This window comes from Squalius cephalus (assembly GCF_949319135.1).
Source record: "Squalius cephalus genome assembly, chromosome: 1".
In the NCBI taxonomy this organism is placed as follows: Eukaryota; Metazoa; Chordata; class Actinopteri; order Cypriniformes; family Leuciscidae; genus Squalius; species Squalius cephalus.
The window spans coordinates 53452749-53471726 of NC_137122.1; the positions used below are offsets into that span (position 1 = coordinate 53452749).

Genomic DNA, 18978 nt, shown 5'->3' on the forward strand with positions numbered 1-18978 from the left:
TATCTCCATGATTTATGGGCTTGAGACGTTGAGCTTGATTGCGCCAGAGTTTCTAACCTGGAAGAGAAACACACTCCCTCTCAATCAAACATGCATGTATCTGATGTGTTCATCAGTCCCTTTGTCCAGTAAATGTACAATCGGGGGCAAATGAAGCAAACGGCCAGATGGGAGTCTTCCCAAATCCGAAGTCGGGATGATAAGGCAGGGAAAGGGACGTCTGCTTAACCCGAGCGAGGGCCTCATGATCTATAGGGTCCCACACATGGTTCTGAACACCGTTTGTGAGACTAAAATTAGCCCGACTTGACTACTGGACACATTTTTTGCGACACTATTCCAAACCTAGTGCTATCAGTTACTGAGCATTGAATTCCTGTAAATGGTGAGGCTGAGGGATATATAAACCGGGAGCCGCAGAGGTGCCGCCTCACACCTCGACTAACTCCTTCGGTTTTTCACTCGCCTTAGACGAGCGCAAGGTGAGTGCAAGTGGACCGATTCATCTGACACATTCACGCTTTAGGATCAGGCTTCTCAGAGAAAAGTCGCTGAACATCACCACAGCTCACGGACAGGGACGTGATGGGAATATTGGTAACGGAGAGAGCATCAGGAGTCATGTGGGTCACTCGTCCCGCGATGGATGCGGGCGATAAAGACCGCAGAACTTGGACAGTAAATGTCGATTGCTTGAACTCTGAGGATAACTAGAGGAAATAGGGGGTTGTGAACACCAACTGTCAGTTGTAGAGTGCAAATGTTTATGTGAAAGAGGAAAATCAGGCACTCGAGGCATTCGAATCAGAGCAGTTCATGATGCATGTGTGGCACTGACGGGGGAATACAGAATTGAGTCTCTTTATATAATGCATTGCATTATTGATCTCATTTGTGAATTGTTCTCACTCAGTACTGTTTTGCAGCTTACTCAGAAGCAGAAGAATGGCCGTCGCCGCTATGCTCGCCGCAGCTGATGTGGATGCTGCTATCGCTGCCTGCCAGGGTAAGACGTCACGTGATCATCTCAGATTGCAGGGGTCCCACATCTGGGAAAACACTAGATGATAGACTGGCATTGAGAAAACCGGTAAAAAAGGGATGAGCCAAACAGTTTCCGGCTGGATTATGTTTCCTGCCGTTTCTGGAGTCAACAAGTGGCCAAATTTAATCTGAAGATTTGAAACACATGAGTAAATATAGTCACATGAAAGCCAAAACAAACAAATAATGTTGAAGAGGCATAATGAAATTAATATATTATCAGATATAACACAAAATAAAATCATTTATAGCAATTATATTACACTAATTATATTTGGGCTATTTAGAAACATGATCTAAAGACTTCTGCCTAAATGCCTAAATTCGTTTTGTAGAAGCTGAATTTCTTTTTCAAAACAAAACTATTAATAAATATCTCAATTTTAATAAATATAATACAGAAGAAACTAATTGGACAGGATATAAAGCGGGGGGAAAAGTGACCAAATTTAATCTGAGAATTTGATATGGATAAATATAGACACATGAAATCCAAATCAAACAAATTATGTTGAAGAGGTAAAATTAAACAAATTAATATATTATAAGATGTATCATATATAACACTAAAGAAAGTCATTTATAGCAGTTATATTATATTAATTAGGCTATTTAGAAACATGATCTAAAGACTTCTGCCTAAATTTGTTTTGTAGAAGTTGAATTTCTTTTTCAAAACAAAAATATTAATATATATATATATATATATATATATATATATATATTTTTTTTTTTAATAAATATAATACAGATTAAACTAATTGGACAGGATATAAAGGGGGGAGGGGGGCAAATTTAATCTGAAAATTTGATATACCTGAATAAATATAGACACATGAAATCTAAAAAAAACAAATGATGTTGAAGAGGTATAGTTAAACAAATTAATATATTATAAGATGTATATATATATAACACTAAATTATATTATATTTTACATTATATTATATTATATTATATTATATTATATTATATTATATTATATTATATTATTATTTGGGCTATTTAGAAACATGATCTAAAGACTTCTGCCTAAATTCCTAAAACAGTTTTGTAGAAGTTGAATTTCTTTTTCAAAACAAAAATATTAATAAATATTAAAATTTGTATAAATATAATACAGAAGAAAGGGGGGGGGGGGCAGTCAACAAGTGGCCAAATTCAATCTGAAGATTTGATAATGACATACATGAATAAATATAGACTCATGATAAATAAATAAATAAACAAACAAACAAACAAATAAATAAATAAATATTTGGGTTATTTAGAAACATGATCTAAAGACTTCTGCTTAAATGCTTAAATTTCTTTTTTGTAGAAGTTAAATTTCTTTTTCAAAACTAAAATATTAATGAATATTGAAATTTTCATTTTTCAGAAATGAATTGTACAGGATATTGAGGGGAAAAAAAACAGTCAACAAGTGGCCAGCATATACACAGAAATACTATGGAATTTATTTATGGAACTTTTTTTTGTTCGCAAACGTTAAGTGAAAATTCCATTTTATCACTCTTCAAACGTTACGGAAATGTTACTTTTGAAGGTTCTCTGAAGGTTCTGAAACAAGCAGTACCATTTGAAAAATGTCAGAAGTTGTTTCTATTATAAACATTTCTGTGCTAATGCTAGAGCAACCAGTATCCAGAAACATCAACAGAACGTTCATGCAGGGTTATCTTCAGAATTAAAGAGCAGACAACCCTGAAAGAACGTTCTATTAACGTCACGAGTATAACGTTTGTTCATAACTTTGAGAGAACCTTTCCAAAATGTTTGTTCTTCTGAGCATGCGCGTTCCCTGTTAGCTGGGTTAGGCTACTGTAAAAGTAACATAACAATAGTTTGATCAATTGAATCATCTCTCTCCACAGCTGCTGACTCCTTTGACTACAAGTCCTTCTTCGCCAAGGTCGGCCTGTCAGCCAAGTCCACCGATGATGTCAAGAAGGCTTTCTTCATCATTGACCAGGACAAAAGTGGCTTCATTGAGGAGGAGGAGCTGAAGTGAGACTCTTAACACATCGTTTACATGGGAAAAATGTCCGACAAAAGACACTTGTGGGTTTCATAGCAGGCCTGTGCTCTTTCTGTAGGCTGTTCCTGCAGAACTTCAAGGCTGGTGCCAGGGCTCTGACCGACAAAGAGACCAAGACCTTCCTTGCTGCTGGTGACAGTGACGGTGATGGCATGATTGGAGTTGACGGTAAATGAAAAATTATGATTTTACAGAATCGTCAATTACTTTTTTTGAGATCTAGAAGAGTTGAACTCACATCGAGCGTAAGCTCCTGTGTGCTTTACATTAAAGTTCGGTGTAGTGGAGGTTGCCTTTTTGGCGAGAAAGTGCAACTATTTTCACTGGAAAGCAGCTAAAGTCTGCTTGAAAAGTCAGTAAAAGTCGCTAGGTGACGTAATGCGCCATCTGTCGGCACTTTACATCCGTTTCGTCCCCTGATCCGTGCTCTCATACTGTATTTTAATGCGATATATAGCGAGTATCCAATTAAGCTGTTCTCTTTTGCATCTTTTCTGTGAGACAATAGAACAAGCATGGTATAGTGACTGACTGCATGTCAATCAGCAATCCAAAAAGTCGCAATATTTGTCGCTAGTCACTCTTTTGAAAAAAGCCGCTAAAGGAGTGTAAAAAGTCGCTAAATTGGCAACACTGGGTCGGGCCAATCTGATCTCACGGGAAAATGTCATTATTTTACAAGGTGGCGATTTCCAATGAATATTTTTAAAAGTAACTCATTACCTCTAACTCCGCCCCTAAACTTAACCGTCATTGGGGTTTAAACAGATCCTACAAATTAGCCACCAATTAAAGGGATAGTTCACCCAAAAATGAAAACCTGTCATCATGTTGTTCCAAACCTGTGTGAGTTTCTCTCTTCTGTTGAACACAAACGAAGATACTGTAAGCATGTTGGTTAGACTTCCATTGACTTTCGGGAAAAACAAATACTATGGAAGTCAATGGCGCCCCACTTGAGGGTGAGTAAATGAGTTTTTAGTTTTTGGGTGAACTATCCCTTTAAGCAAAACGTAAATAGTTACGAATTGCTGTGAGATTGCAGCGGTCAGGGCTGCGTTTCCCAAAAGCATCGTAAGCCTAAGTTGATCGTAAAAACGATCGTACGACTGATCTTAATATTACGGTCTGTTTCCCAAAAGCATCGTAGCTTAAGTAGCACTTGAAAATCTTCGTAGATCTACGAGTGCTCTGGAGTAATCGTACATCCCCAAGTGCATCGTAAGAAGACAGATTTATGAGGACACCTGCAGGACAACCGGCAGATTACACCTTTAACTTTATTCAAATGTATGTGATTATAATATAAGGTTTTGATTGTACTTTATTGTACACTTTATTACTCTTTTTTGTTGTTGGTTAAATTAATGTATAAATTAAATAATTAAAAAGGTCAGAAAAAAAATAGAAATAATTTAATCTAATAATTTTAATCAAAATTAAATGAATGAAAAAATAAATATATAAAAGAAATCCTTTAAATCTGTTAAAAATTACATATTTGTTTCGCTCTATCTCCTCTAAAAGGACATTAATTTCATCTTTTTGAAAGGTATCTTTTCGTGTTTTTTTTTTTTTTTTTTTTTTTTTTTTTTCAGCCATTTTGTCAGTGCCTCCGCCTGTAGGTGCTTTATATATACTTGTCTTGATTGCTAATCCACAACAGATGACAATTATTAGGTTAAACGTTCAGAATACGATTCCATGTAAGGTTATATTTCAGCACTTCGCGAATGGACAGCGACTCTTAAGTAGAACGTAGAGCGCGTTCTCGCGCGTTCATGTTAAGTGCATTTTTGGGAAACGCTCGTGGAATTGCTGCGAGCGTTCGTAACTTTGCACGTAGAAAGCGCTCTTAAGAGCTAAGATACATCGTTATCGGGAAACCCGGCCCAGGCCAGTAGTTCAGATTTCACATTTTTACTGCATGGCCTCAACATGAATAAAATACAATTTAAAAAAATATAAATCTAATTGTAGAAATATTTTACATATATATTGAATATGTACTTGTAATGTATATATTTATATTCATATGAAAATTATAAATAAATAAATGACGGTTAAGAGGTATATTGAAACGAATGTATTATTTGTTCTCAGATATAACAATAAGTCATTTTGCAATTATATATTACATTATATTAAAAAAATAAAAAGTAAATGACTAATTGTATATATTCTGTATTTATTTTAATATTAAAATGTAATTTTTTTCTATACATCTTCCACGCATTTACATTTACATTTCTCATCAAAAAAGTTGTGATAACATTTCCATCAAGTTAAAAAATTAAAATGTAAATTCCTAATTGTAGATATATATTTTTTTTTATAAAAAATAATATCAACCATTACACATTTTCCACACATACATTTTTAAATTAACTTTTTAAAGAAAACTTTCAATAACATTTGAAACCCATTTTTACTGATGCTATCAAGTCAACATTTTTAAATATGTAAATTTCTAATTGTAGATATACAATTTTTTACATATATATTTTAATATATATTTATGAAATATATATATATATATATTATATTAACTTATACATATGCTATTTATATTTATATATATTATATTTATTCATATGCAAATTAAAAATATATACTGTATTCATGATTATACATTTTCTGCACATATAAATTATTATAATTTTTTTCATAAAAAGTAAAAAATATTTATGCAATAACATTTTCAACACATTCTCATGGATGCTACCAAAACTATCACAATTCGTTCTCGCAATTTAATCAAGATCCATGTTAGCCAGTTAGATTATTTTTATCTAGCTAACAAGTTTCACAACCAAATATCACAATAACAACAAAAACAAGTGTCAGTTCCAGCAGGACGTTCTTGTTTTTGAGCTCTGTCACTTGGCAGCAACTACTGAAGCTCTATACTATAGTTCAGGAAGATGATTGGCAGTGCAGTTTATCAACACTATAGCAGACCCTTGACGATATTTGGAAATGAAAATGGTGATACTTGCAGAATTGACTAATGGTAGTCTGATCTCTGTCTCATCTTTGTCTCATCTCACAGAGTTTGCTGCTCTTGTAAAGGCTTAAATTTTCATCTGACCAAGACCCTTCCAAATTCAAGGAACCAGAACTCACGACAGCTCACAACTTTCTCAGCTGAACTTTTTTATATGATCTTATTCATGACTGACTTTGGACAGTTTACTCAGTTTCGAGTACGTGTCCGGATAAGGGTATTTGTCTGTGTAAGTTGGATGTTTTATTTCAAGCCCATTGGCCTGTGCAAATGTACAATCTTGAATGCACTTCTGGGGAAGAGTGAAAAACAAGGAATAAATATAGTTTTGGTGTAACATGTCTTTGAAGCGAGCTTTTTTACACATTCGCCGGTAATCGACGTTCCCGTTGTGTTGTCAGATGTCCTCCGGGGAAGTTCTCTTCATGATAATGCACTCATATGGTGCGTTCAAGTCATGCCGGAAAGATCGTATTCGCGAGCTGAACGCATATGTATGCCACCACAAAGTCGTAAATACAAGTGGGAAGCTCGGGATTTTCTTTAAGGCCCGATGTATTTGAATTGGGGACGTGTCAGTGAGAAACATGGCGGAATACAACGATATTTATAGGTATTATAGCAGTGACATTGTCATGCTTTTTTATTTACAACCAAATAAGCTAATGCTGCCTTCACATGCTATTGGAATTATCGTAAATATGAGTTTCATTGTTAAAAATTGGACATGTTTTGATAGCGTAGTGAATGTTTATGGTTGTCAATGAATGGGACGCCAAATTTTCCCAATTAGTAGGCATGAATAAACCCGGTGTCCTCCATGATTCATGTTATTTACGACAACAAAGCACTTGAATGCGACAAACCCGTAATCACTTCAGGAAGTGGGAATTAGGAAACTTCCAATAGCATGTGAAGGCAGCATAATTGCCTGCACAAAGTATAATAGCATTGTAATATAACAATATAATATGTAACGATAAAGTCTGCAGTGGCTTCATAAATGAATTAAAAGAGTTTGATGCACATTCTTCATTTTTTGTTTTCTAGAAGTAGTTAAATCCTGCAGTATTTTTGTTTAGTTAATTAATAGAGGGTACATCACCATCTTTCTCCGACGACCCAGTCAGCAACATAGTGTCGGCCCAGATCCGGCCCACATCTGGTACACGTTGAATCCACATGTACTAGACGTGGCCCGGATCTGGGCCGACACTACGTTGCTGTCTGGGCATGGCTAAACACGACTTCCCAACTCGTAAATACGAACATCCCAGGAGGACTTGAACACGCCAGTAGCCAGGGATGTCCTGCAGGATGCTCTTGGCACAAGGCTGGGCAAGGGAAGGCCCGGAGATTTGCTGAGATGCACTGCAAGGGATTTGCAGAGGATAGTTTTCGCATGCCCAATTAGAGTCCATGGCAGCGTCTCGAATGCACAGAATAGCTCATCGAACACTCAGCCAAGCTCAGTCTTCCAAACCCCATTAAACACCCTGCAACGGGCACGATTTCATCAGAGCAACTGGCAATGCTCGTGTAATAATGTTCTACTAACCACAATGGTGATACAATCGTTGACATATCAGAACTTTAGATCAGGGTTCCTCAAATCTGGTCCCTGCAGAGTTTAGTTCCAACCCTAATCAAACACACCTGAAAGAGTTATTCAAAGTCTTCAGAGTTACTAGACAATTGCAGACCAACCGCCGTTAAAAAAGAAGACAATTGTAGAAAGGTGAGTTCGATCATGGTTTGAGCTAAACTCTCTAAACTCTCCAGGACCGAGTTTAGACACCCCTGCTATAGACAATTTAGAAGATTACACCGTGTCTACACCGGACAAAAACAATGCGACAAAAGCAAGTAGAACCAATTTCAATCATCGGCGTTGTTTAGACGAATAACGACAAATTCCAGACGATGATGTGTCGTTCTATTTCTGACGTAGGCTACTTCAAGCGCTCGCGCTACTTCTCACAGGAAGAGCAAGTAGGCTTACGTCAGAAATGGAACGGTGTAAGAACGGCGTTAGCCTTCAGTTCTAATGTAAAACAACATTCAGGTATGTACCTTACAGTTCAGCTTTCGACGGTGCAGAACAAGTAGAAGAGTTTCTGACCTGTGAAAGACAGCCATCAGCCAGGATGAGCACTGCTGCTCTCTGCTGTTTGAACGCTGTGTGCAACTGTCAGGGGCGAATTAATAGTAACACACTTCATACTGTACAGTGTAGACCTACATACACTAAAAAGAACAGGCAAATCTGTAATAAGTTTAATGGGGGAAAGATGTAGCCATAAATAAAAGAAAGATTAGCCCATTGGAGGACTTTTTTAAATCAGTTTTTCTACCTCAAAATTTAACATTCAAATCAATGTGTTACTTGCAATTTAATTTCATTGAAAGTAATTGTGAAATTTGCTTGCAATTTCTGAGTGAAAATTGTCTACACTAAATTTGTTTCTTCAGTGTGTAAACTATACATTATAGTATATTCAAGTTTGCCATATGTCAAATAGAGAAAAAGTAAGTCAAGGGAACATAATGGACTAGTAAATCATGGACTAAAATGTTCCATTTTCTTTTTAATCTGTTTGCGTACAGAAGAAAACCAGGACAAATTCAGACAACGTGTTTAATGTGGCAAAATCCAACACAGCATATGCACACACAAATAACAACATGCAAAATGATCACTAAACCATGGCACTCAACCACTTTACATGAAACACAAGCAAAATCAACCGGAGAGTCCATACCCTGAACACAAACAGAAATGTCCCTCTGAAAAGCGTCCCGCAAGCTTCCCTTCATATACTCTTTCCAAACCCCATGAGCTAGTGTCCATAGGAATATGTCAATGCACTATCAGCAGCTTGTATTATTAGCATGCAAGTATATGATGGACTTTTTTTTCAAACGCACCTTTTAAGCATCTTCATTTTTGAGGATAAATATAGTACAGCGTGTCTGGTGGACGCATGTCAAGCCGCCCCCCTCGGCCAGCGGGTGTCTATTACATTAGGATTCATATTTGGAGTGGCTGAAGGTATATAAGGGGGAGATCAGGGGCCCGGAGACCACTGCAGTTCACAGCTCGAGTCTTCTGAAACTACCTTCAGCACCAAAAGACAAAAGAGGTGAGTTTGCAGTTTATCTACGGAGGAAAAAAAAACAACAAAAAAACAAAAAGCAGGACTGGTTCTTCCAGATTTGTTTCGGAGCATAAACGAAGGTTGCATCCTAAATTTTCTCATCATCTCAATCGGCTGTGGAACCGTTTGCAATGCTGGCTTATTTTAAGAGGACCACATGGACCCTTTGGGACTTAACATCCTCGTAACTCAAATCCACATGCGGCACGCTTCCCTTTTCGCTGTTTTATTTGGGATTTGCATGGGCTGAAATGGCATGAAATGTTATACATGCTCAGATATTAAGTAATCATAAGTTATACCAAGTAATAATATTAAGTAATCTGTCAAATGGCCATATTCTGAGGCAAACTGGACTAAAAACACCTGAGCTTTCAGGCAGCTGTGCGAGGACACGCGTTTCTTGTTTTAATGTTCTGTTTTATGTATCATTCAGCTAAAGATGGCATTCGGCTTGAAGGAAGCTGACATCACTGCAGCACTGGAGGCATGCAAGGGTGAGACAGCGTGAGCCACCAGATCTTTATCACATTAAATGCGTGTATTTATTTACCACTTTCCCATATTTCCCACACAGCTGCTGACTCCTTCAACCACAAGGCTTTCTTCGCCAAGGTCGGCATGTCAGCCAAGTCCGCCGGTGATGTCAAGAAGGCCTTTGAAATCATCGATCAGGACAAGAGTGGCTTCATTGAGGAGGAGGAACTCAAGTAAGAGCAGCTTTGAGCTCATAAAGAAATACTTGCATCTTGAATGTACTGATGAACTGAACTGTGTGCTGGCAGACTGTTCCTGCAGAACTTCAAGGCTGGTGCCAGGGCACTGACTGACGCAGAGACCAAGATTTTCCTAAAAGCTGGAGATGCTGACGGTGACGGCAAAATCGGAATTGATGGTCAGTCACCTTTAAGATTAAGCCTGCTTCAAACTTTACACATGGTCTTGGAATCTCTTGAGCACAATCCCAATGCAACTCAATGTGCTTCAGAGTGCTCTAAGAATATCAAAATGCATAATATTTGATTGAAAACCATGACTGAATGTTTAACATGCTTTCTTTGTTTCTTTCCGACAGAGTTCGCTGCCTTGGTTAAGGCATAAATGGCCTCTGACCAACAACACCTTTAGCTCTGAAGGAACAACTTTGCCAAAGACCTCCCATTTTCATCCTACTATAAATAATTTTTATACTCATGATGCTTATGAGAAGTTTCCTCCCATGCAGCACACTGTCAAAACGATGACCGTGAATGTAGCGGTTGTGTCTCCTGTCTTAAATATGAATTTTGCTTACTGTAAAATCTGATGCACTTTTACGGGAACGGACGACAAGAAAAGAATAAATATTCTTTTTCAATATAACCTTGACTTCTTTTCATTTTTTTTTGTTGCAAATCTGCTTTTCACTTTAGCTAGCTGTATGGATGAAGTTTATATTAATCACATTTCCATGAAATAAAATCAAATAAATTGAAAAATACATAAATTTGCTAGATTTATCTATGGGATCACTGCCATAGACACTATGATTTTTTATATTATTATTATCAATGGCTTGTTTATTATATTTCCAGTTTGTTTGGTTGATCACATATATTTTCAGTGCAGACTCATATTTAAGAAACTATTACAAAGGGGATAATTTAACTGTTTAACTGTTCAAATAAATAAACAAATCTTTTTATTCCACGAGCTTACACTGTAAACAAAATTGTATGATCAATAAGTTATGACAACATATGTTTTACATTGCTTTAACTCATCAAAATACATTAAGCAACATTTTTATAAGTTATAGAAGATTCAACTGTAAGTTGAAATGACTTAAAAATCCAAGTTGTTTGCAAATTTAAGGCAGCAATATTTTTACAGTGATGTTTTAGGTTAAACGGTCCACTAGATGGCATAACATGTTAATGGGTAGGAAAAGCATCTCAGACTCCTTTGAAAGTGCACACACCAGACACAATGAATTGCTTATTGTAAACATTATATTGCACACGTTTACTTGTAAAACTTACTTGATTAAAAATGTATAAGTAGCTAATTATACTATATTTTTATAATTTTTTTGTTAATACACTGACTGTCAGAAAAAAAAATGTGGGTTGATACCCAGGGGTTAAAGGTTTGACATTGCATGAATTAAATATGACTGAAATGATTGTATTGAAATATTTTAAAGTCCCACCTGTAGTCAATAATCTCACCAAAATGACATGTTTAAAAGGTTTTTCCTTGAAAAAAAATGTCTTCATGCCTTAAAATAGCTTGAATGTAACTCTACACCCTTGCCTCATTCAGTATACGAGGTTCTATGAATATGCAAATTAGCCCCGCCTCCACTCACTCACACCAGCTCAGAGATCCACTCGTTGACGATCACACGTTGATCTGATTGGTTACAAGGTAGTTTGTGACCTCAGAAACACCAGCGATTTCAAACCGTGTTTTTCTTTGGTTCACTGCAGTTTTAAGGAGAAAATACTCTGCAATGGTGTCGACTTATGAATTTGCACATGGTTTGTCTTAAAGCATATTAAAAACAGCACATAGACATATAAACAACATTAAAACTGTTCTAGATGTTAAGCTTTGCAAGGCAGGGCAACTGGTGTCTCTGAGCTGCGTTTATGATCACTAAACGATATACTGGTTTTCAATTTGTAGTGACTTTAACAGTGACTTTAAAATATGTTTTTTAGATGTGGGAATGGCATATTTTGAGTTTTGATATTTGGGCTATTTTTGATTGGCCATTGGGCATTCAGGTCTGAGATTGGCTCTGTCCCTATACTGGTGTCCCACAGGGTTCAATTTTAGGCCCCTTACTTTTTTCAGAATTTATATATATTATATTTCCTCTTGGTTTGCTCTTAAGATCACTCAGGGTTAATTATCCCTTCCATGCAGATGATACACACATTTATACCCACTCTATGCCTGGTCAAAATGTGGATGTTTCTTTTCTCTCACATTGCATTTCTGAGATAAAAACATGGATGGCCCAAAACATTTTGTGTCTTAAAGCTACACTGTATAATTTCTTAAGTTGATTCTTAGCAAAAAACACTTTGTTCTTTCAAAATGATATGTGCTCATTAATGTGTAATTACTTCTACCAACTAATCAAGTATTCTCGTAAGCGTAGAATCTGCCATTTAGAATACATACGAGCGAGTCGAATGGCGGCAGCCATGTTGCGCATCCATCTTGAAAATACATGTGCCAAAGAGGGACATACCTGGAAATTCAAGCTTCGCCTTTCGTGTTTTTACACTCAGTGGCACCGTGACGAATGCGAGGGGGAGATTACTCGCGACTGCCGGCAGATTTGAAGTAATACGGCCACCGTAGGAGTCAAAACACCATCGGAATGGGAGGGGCTAGAAAGTAATATTCAGTTGGTAGTCATAAACAATTTCACCACTAGATGGGAGAAAATCCTACACAGTGTAGCTTTAAAAGTGATAGGACTAAGGTTTTGCTTATTGGCTCTCCTCATCAGCTTTGTAGAGCTGGTTCAGTAATGTTAAACTGTTGTGGAGTTCCAAACTAAATAAAAGAATGTAGGAGTTTGTCTTTTGACCCACACTTGCAATATACTGTTAAGAAGAACTTTTTTCATCCCAGAAATATTGCTTGACTTCGCCCAATGCCATCTGTTCCTGTGACTGAAAGGTTTATCAATACTTTAGTTTTTTCCCACATTGACTACTGCGATGCACTTCTTGCTGGGCTTCCTAAAACCACACTCAACAAATTGCAATGTGTGCAAAATTAGTATTAGTATAAATACTATATGCACCTTTTAGAGATACGGTACAAAAGATGTCCCTTAAAGGGATAGTTCACTTTGAAATTAAATTTTGGTATGTTTTAGCTTACCTGAAGGGCATCCAAGATGTAGGTGTCTTTTTTTTCGCAGTAGTTTCAATTTTGATATTTTTAGGTCAAAACGTTCTTGTCTGTCAGTCGTATAATGCAGGTCTGTGGTCACTGTCTCAAAGAGCATGCACAGAGTCCAAATTAAAACAATTCCCCATCGTCCAAATTAAACAATTCCTCATCGTAAGTACACATTGATGGCCTAAGACACGAAACGAGCGGTTTGTGTGAGAAAACGAACAGTATTTATATCGTTTTTTAACTCTTGTACACAGCCACGTCCAAGTGATCTGAGGGCGCTCGCGCATCCTGGTGTGTGACGTGTGCGCAGACTGGTGCATAGATATCACTAGATGTCGCCTTAAAGACATTCGTTCCAATGAACTGCCGTAGCCAAGGCGACATCTAGTGTATATATCTATGCACCAGTGTATACATCTAGTGTATATATCTATGCACTCTGCGCACACGTCAAAAGTGGTACGATATGCTAGTTAGCCTCTAACACGCTCAAACTTTTAGTCAGAGTCAGAGGCTAACTAGCATATCGTACCACTTAAAGTAGTACTTAAAGCAGCGGAGTGTTGCCAAAACAGACACCTTAGTAGAGGTCAGTAAGCGTAGTGTAGCTTAGTGCCTGCAGAGAATATAAGCAAACGTAAATGAATAAATAAAGGATTGCTTAGTAACCGTATATGATATGAGGTATCATCATGGCCCATGACATCAGTGTTTCTGGGTAAGCAACACCTCTGTATCCGGTGTCCTTGTCAGCTCCAGGCTCTTGGGTTTCGCCGTGCGGGTTATCCCACGCATGGACTGTCCCAAAACATGTCACAGCAAACACCTCCACCTAATGCATTTAAATGGGCCATGGGCGCCCTGCAACTCAATAGCCAGGCAAGCATGAACTAACGCAGTCTCTGGTGATGCGCTCAAACATGACGGTCAATGTAAATGCTTATAGATGCTGACACTAGCAGATGTGCTGAGTGCAATTGGACTTATTTGCTGTAACAACAACAGCAACAACAACAAGTAATATATATATATATATATATATATATATATATATATATATATATATATATATATAATACTTTTATTCGGCAAGGATGCATTAAATTGATCAAAAATGACAGTATTTACCTGTTCAAACAAACAAATAAATACCATTCAAAACTTTCAGTAAGATTTTTTAATGTTTTTAAAGTCTCTTATGCTCAACAAGGCTGTATTTATTTGATCAAAAAGAGAGTAAAATAATATTATTTAGTGAAGATTGTTACAATGTAAAATATATGTTTTCTATTTTAATACATTTTATAATGTAATTATTATAACTGTGAATTTTTAGCATCATTACTCCAGTCTTCAGTGTCACGTGATCCTTCAGTAATCATTTTAATATGATTATTTGATGTTCAAGAAACATTTCTTATTATTCTTATCAATTTTGAACAGTTTATGCAGCTTAATGTCTCAGTGGAAACCATGAAATTTTGACGAATAGAAAGTGCAAAAGAACAACATTTATTTGAAACAGACATATTTTGTAACATTATAAATGTCTTTACTGTCACCTTTGATCTATTTAATGCATCCTTGCTGAATAAAAGTATTAATTTCCTTTTTTTTTGTTTAGCTTTCAAAATTCTATCAAATATCAAATATCAAAATTTCTACTTAAAGGTAATGCACATGATTCAACTGCACAATCTGTCATTGAAACAAATAAAACCAATACATTTTATGTTCATGACCATTAAATCATGAGATAAGGTAAGTCAAGGACAAAAATGGCCACTATATCTGTTACACGCGTATGATGGACGCGCTGTCTGTAACTCCATCGCTCTGATGGAAACAGTACCTCAGTTTAATTGTAACATGCGGGTTTGGTGACAAAAAGTTAAGCGAGCAGTGTCTGTTTTTTTTCTTTCCTTTTTCTTTTCCTGCACTTGAGGACATATTGCACCCTCTTACATAATATATGCGTCTAGCAGGTGCGTTTTAAACATTGATTACAGCGTGCTGCTGGGCGCTGGTCAAAAGGTGACCTTGAATCCCTGAATCAGCAGAGGAAAAATGACAGCTCGCTGTTTGTCTGCCTATGGAGGGTGAAATGAGAAGGATAAACTCTCATGACACTCTCTAAAACAGCAGAGACACACTGCGTGTGTGTGTGTGTGTGTGTGTGCATCTGGTGAGCAGTGGATTATAGGCTCCCATCTGTTCAGAAAGACAATATGGAGCAGATTACGGCAAAGAAAAAAAAATCCATGGCAGATTATGGGATTTATAAAGTAATAGACATCTGGAAAGCGATAAATTAAAGCTAACATCAAGGAAAGGTGGCTTTCGAGCATCCCCAGAATTTGACCACCTCCCAACAGCAATGCAATATAAAAGTGTTTATGTAATATTATAATGAGGAATCTGGAATGACCTCATGTAAAGCAGCGGGGAAAGAGGGAGGGAGCGACTGACCAACCTGAGAGGAGGATCGGATGTGCATGACAGGGGTGAACGAGTGTGATGCCTGTATTATGATATAGGATGGGAGGGACGTGATGAGCAGGTAGACAGCAAAGCATTTATTACTTAATTTGCCTTTTACAAGGGCGTCATAGATGAGGGCTGGCCCACACACCCACACACACACACACACACACACACACACACACACACACAGTAAAACAGATATAAATAGTACAGGTTAATTAGTTAGGTAAGTAATTTGAGCTGGGGCCTGGCAGTTAGAATTTGATCCACAGACTGGTAACTCAAGAATTAGCCATTGTCACTGAATTCAGACCTATATAAATCGCACCTGGACCGACTCGCAGTCACCACTCAGCCTTACTTCTGTTGAATCACCTGCCAGGAGAACTTCACCGAGGTAAGAGTCCCAGCTTTCCCACCGCAATCTCTTTTTGGAGCATATTGTGCGCTGCTTTAGCTGGGTGTGTAAGGTTTATTTTAAAACGGCATGCATTTAGGCTAAAGTTTTTTGTTTTGTTTTTAAGAAAATTGCATGTAGCTATTATGTAGGGTTTTAATGAAGTGCATTAAAATGCATGCATTTACACTTTTTTTAAAAAATTGCATGTATGTGTATGTGCATTTTTTAATAATAGTTGCATTGAAAATGCATGCATATGGAGGTTTTATTTGATTGCATTAAAATATATTTGAGTAAAAAAAGGAGTATGTAAATTACTGAAATGTGTCATCCTGTATCTTTAGTCGATTATTTATTTATTTTGATGGAAAGCATAGCTCGACAACGTTTCAAGCAGATCATCTTTTCATTTTAATCTAGGCGAGATTTATTTGAATCTAGTCTATGCTGATTTGTATTCAAAGGTTTTTGTACATTGGCAGGATGAAAAGTGTTCAGTTCACTTACTTAAAAAAAATGAGTGCACCCGTTAACTTAAAATTATTAAGTAAATAAACGTAATGCTTAATTGAAAAGATTAAGTTATGTGAACTTGACAATTCCACATTACTTGTATTTTTTTGATTAAGCATGAAGTTTATTTACTTAATAATTTTAAGTTAACGGGTTTCCTCATTTTTTTCTTTTTCTTTCACTTTTTACAGTGAACCTGCCAATGTACAAAAACCTTTGAATACACAAATCAGCCTAAACTAGATTCAAATAAATTTACAGTGTGGAGAGATATGACAGCTGCTAGTGAAAATGAGTTAATTATTTAAAACTGTTCTTCTTCTTCTTCTTCAGGACCATGTCACTGTCATCTGTTCTTTCCGCTGATGCCATCGACAGTGCGCTCAAGGACTGTCAAGGTAGGATACACCGTCTCTCCTGTCTCAGCATGTTTGTGTCTCATCCGCACATTAGAAACTGAACTTGTAAATGCATTCATTTCTGAAGTTTTTGTCTTACTTTATTCACCTCAAGTAATGTTTTTGATCGTAGCGCGAATCCAATTCAGTCCAGTCCAAATGCCAGTGTCAGGTTTCACGCGTGTTTTAATTGGTTAATTGTTGTTGTTTTTCCAGCTCCAGACTCATTCACCCCCAAAAAGTTCTTCCAGCTGTGTGGTCTGACAAAGAAAAGCCCTCAGGAAGTGAAGAATGTCTTTAACATCTTGGACAACGATGCCAGTGGATTCATCGAGGAGGAGGAACTCAAGTACATGAGTTTTACATGCATTTAAAGCCACATTGAAAAGCAGATTCTTTCAACATGAAAGAACTTTTAGGATCAACTTACTAATGACATATGTGCAGAATCAACCCTAACCACAGACTTTAGCCTTTCCTGGGCTTTCCAAGCACATGGATATTAAGTATTCATCAACAGACAGGGATTATGTTGCCTGAGGACAGTCTGTTTTTATGCATTCAGCTGCGGCCTTTGAATTAAGCTTGACACTTTATCCTCCAGCTGCTTTTTTGCATCCTGTCTCTAGCTACCAATATTTTGAGTATTTCCTCCCCAGATTATCAACAGGATTATCTGATGTGGGACATGAGCTGACATGCTTTTTTTTTTTCAGGTTTTTCTTGCAGCGGTTCTCAGCTGGTGCTCGTGTGCTGACCGATAAAGAGACCAAGGCTTTCCTGGCAGCAGCCGACGATGACAGCGATGGCAAGATCGGAGTAGATGGTGATTATGGCTTTTATGATATATTTCCATCTTTTACAATTAACTGAATAAATAGCAAACAGTTTTGTGATGGTTTTCATTTGTTTGCTGTTCATCTGACATGATTTAAATAGCTGTCACCTCACATCTATGTGAAGTTAGTTGCAATTTTAATATCCAAATCATGCTTAGTGGGATATATATATAGTTCAGTCATGAAACTTTAGAGGGCGCAGGCTGATTGGTCCTTTACGTGCAATCTATCACATCATAATCACATGGCACAAGCTGATTGGCCTCTGCTGATCCTGCAGCCAATGAGATTGCTTGCTCAACATTCAAATATCCTGGTTCAGTGTTGCTGAACTCCTCCACCTCCCCAGCTCCACCTGCCTATATCAGCTACAGGATCTATGTATGTCTATTTATGCAGCAGCAGCAGCAGCAGCAGCAGGATATATTAATTCAATAAATTAATTTCTAATATCTTATATGTAGACCAAATACATGAACACTGCCACATTCAATAACATGCTTAAACTATTCCCACGTTAATGAAAACCTTTCTTTGATCTCTTGCAGAATTCCAGGCGATGGTTCTGTCCTGAATGATCAGTACACATCTCACCCCTCTCTTGTACTCAGATTTCATTTCAGTTCAGCAGCCTCGCCACTCCATACACAGGACTCTTTATACTCCCGGGACCCCCCGGTCAATAGAGTCCACACACGCAGATGTATACTGTACACACTCCAGAGGTTTTATTTGATTTTTGAATATGCAGAGGGGCGGACATGGGCATTGACCAAATGTAAATCTACCTGAAAACTATTTAAGTGAATAAATAAATAAATAAATAAATAAATGGATCAAAATATTTCAAATGTTGTCTGTGTTATTTTCATTACTGGTATAAAATGTTGAAGAGGTGAACAAAGGACCTGAAATAACACCTATCCGAATGAGACAATGAGGTGTGATGAATGTCTTCAGAAAATAAAACTTTACAATTACAGTAAGATGAGTGATAAAATGTTGCTACTGGAATTCACTTTGGACAAAAGTGTCAGTTATATGACCTGTGGTAAATGTTCACTAGAAATAAAACATAAAATGCCATAAAATAATATGTAAAACTCCTCATACATAAAGAATCACTCACATTTCTGATTGCAAGATACAGATGTATAGATGATGTAAGATTGCAGTGTATTAATA

At 37.0% G+C, this 18978-nt stretch overlaps 2 protein-coding genes and 1 pseudogene across 3 annotated transcripts; all 3 read left to right on the plus strand.

The window, feature by feature from the left end:
* Positions 1 to 382: 382 nt before the first annotated feature.
* Positions 383 to 6427, plus strand: LOC307165582 (parvalbumin beta 2-like; annotated as a pseudogene). Its single transcript, XR_013824035.1, has 5 exons — positions 383 to 482; positions 927 to 1006; positions 2922 to 3054; positions 3144 to 3253; positions 6138 to 6427. The product of XR_013824035.1 is annotated as a parvalbumin beta 2-like (transcript).
* A 2669-nt stretch (positions 6428 to 9096) lies between these two features.
* On the plus strand, positions 9097 to 10612 carry LOC307166973 (parvalbumin beta). Its single transcript, XM_079885797.1, has 5 exons — positions 9097 to 9235; positions 9687 to 9747; positions 9828 to 9960; positions 10036 to 10145; positions 10326 to 10612. The coding sequence occupies exons 2-5, from the start codon at positions 9693 to 9695 to the stop codon at positions 10349 to 10351; spliced, it is 324 nt and encodes a 107-aa protein (XP_079741923.1). The 5' UTR covers positions 9097 to 9235; positions 9687 to 9692; the 3' UTR covers positions 10352 to 10612.
* Positions 10613 to 15638: 5026 nt separating this feature from the next.
* On the plus strand, positions 15639 to 18641 carry pvalb8 (parvalbumin 8). Its single transcript, XM_079884541.1, has 5 exons — positions 15639 to 16040; positions 16890 to 16954; positions 17171 to 17303; positions 17671 to 17780; positions 18342 to 18641. Exons 2-5 carry the CDS (start codon positions 16894 to 16896, stop codon positions 18365 to 18367), a joined length of 330 nt encoding a protein of 109 aa, XP_079740667.1. The 5' UTR covers positions 15639 to 16040; positions 16890 to 16893; the 3' UTR covers positions 18368 to 18641.
* The last annotated feature ends 337 nt before the right edge of the window (positions 18642 to 18978 follow it).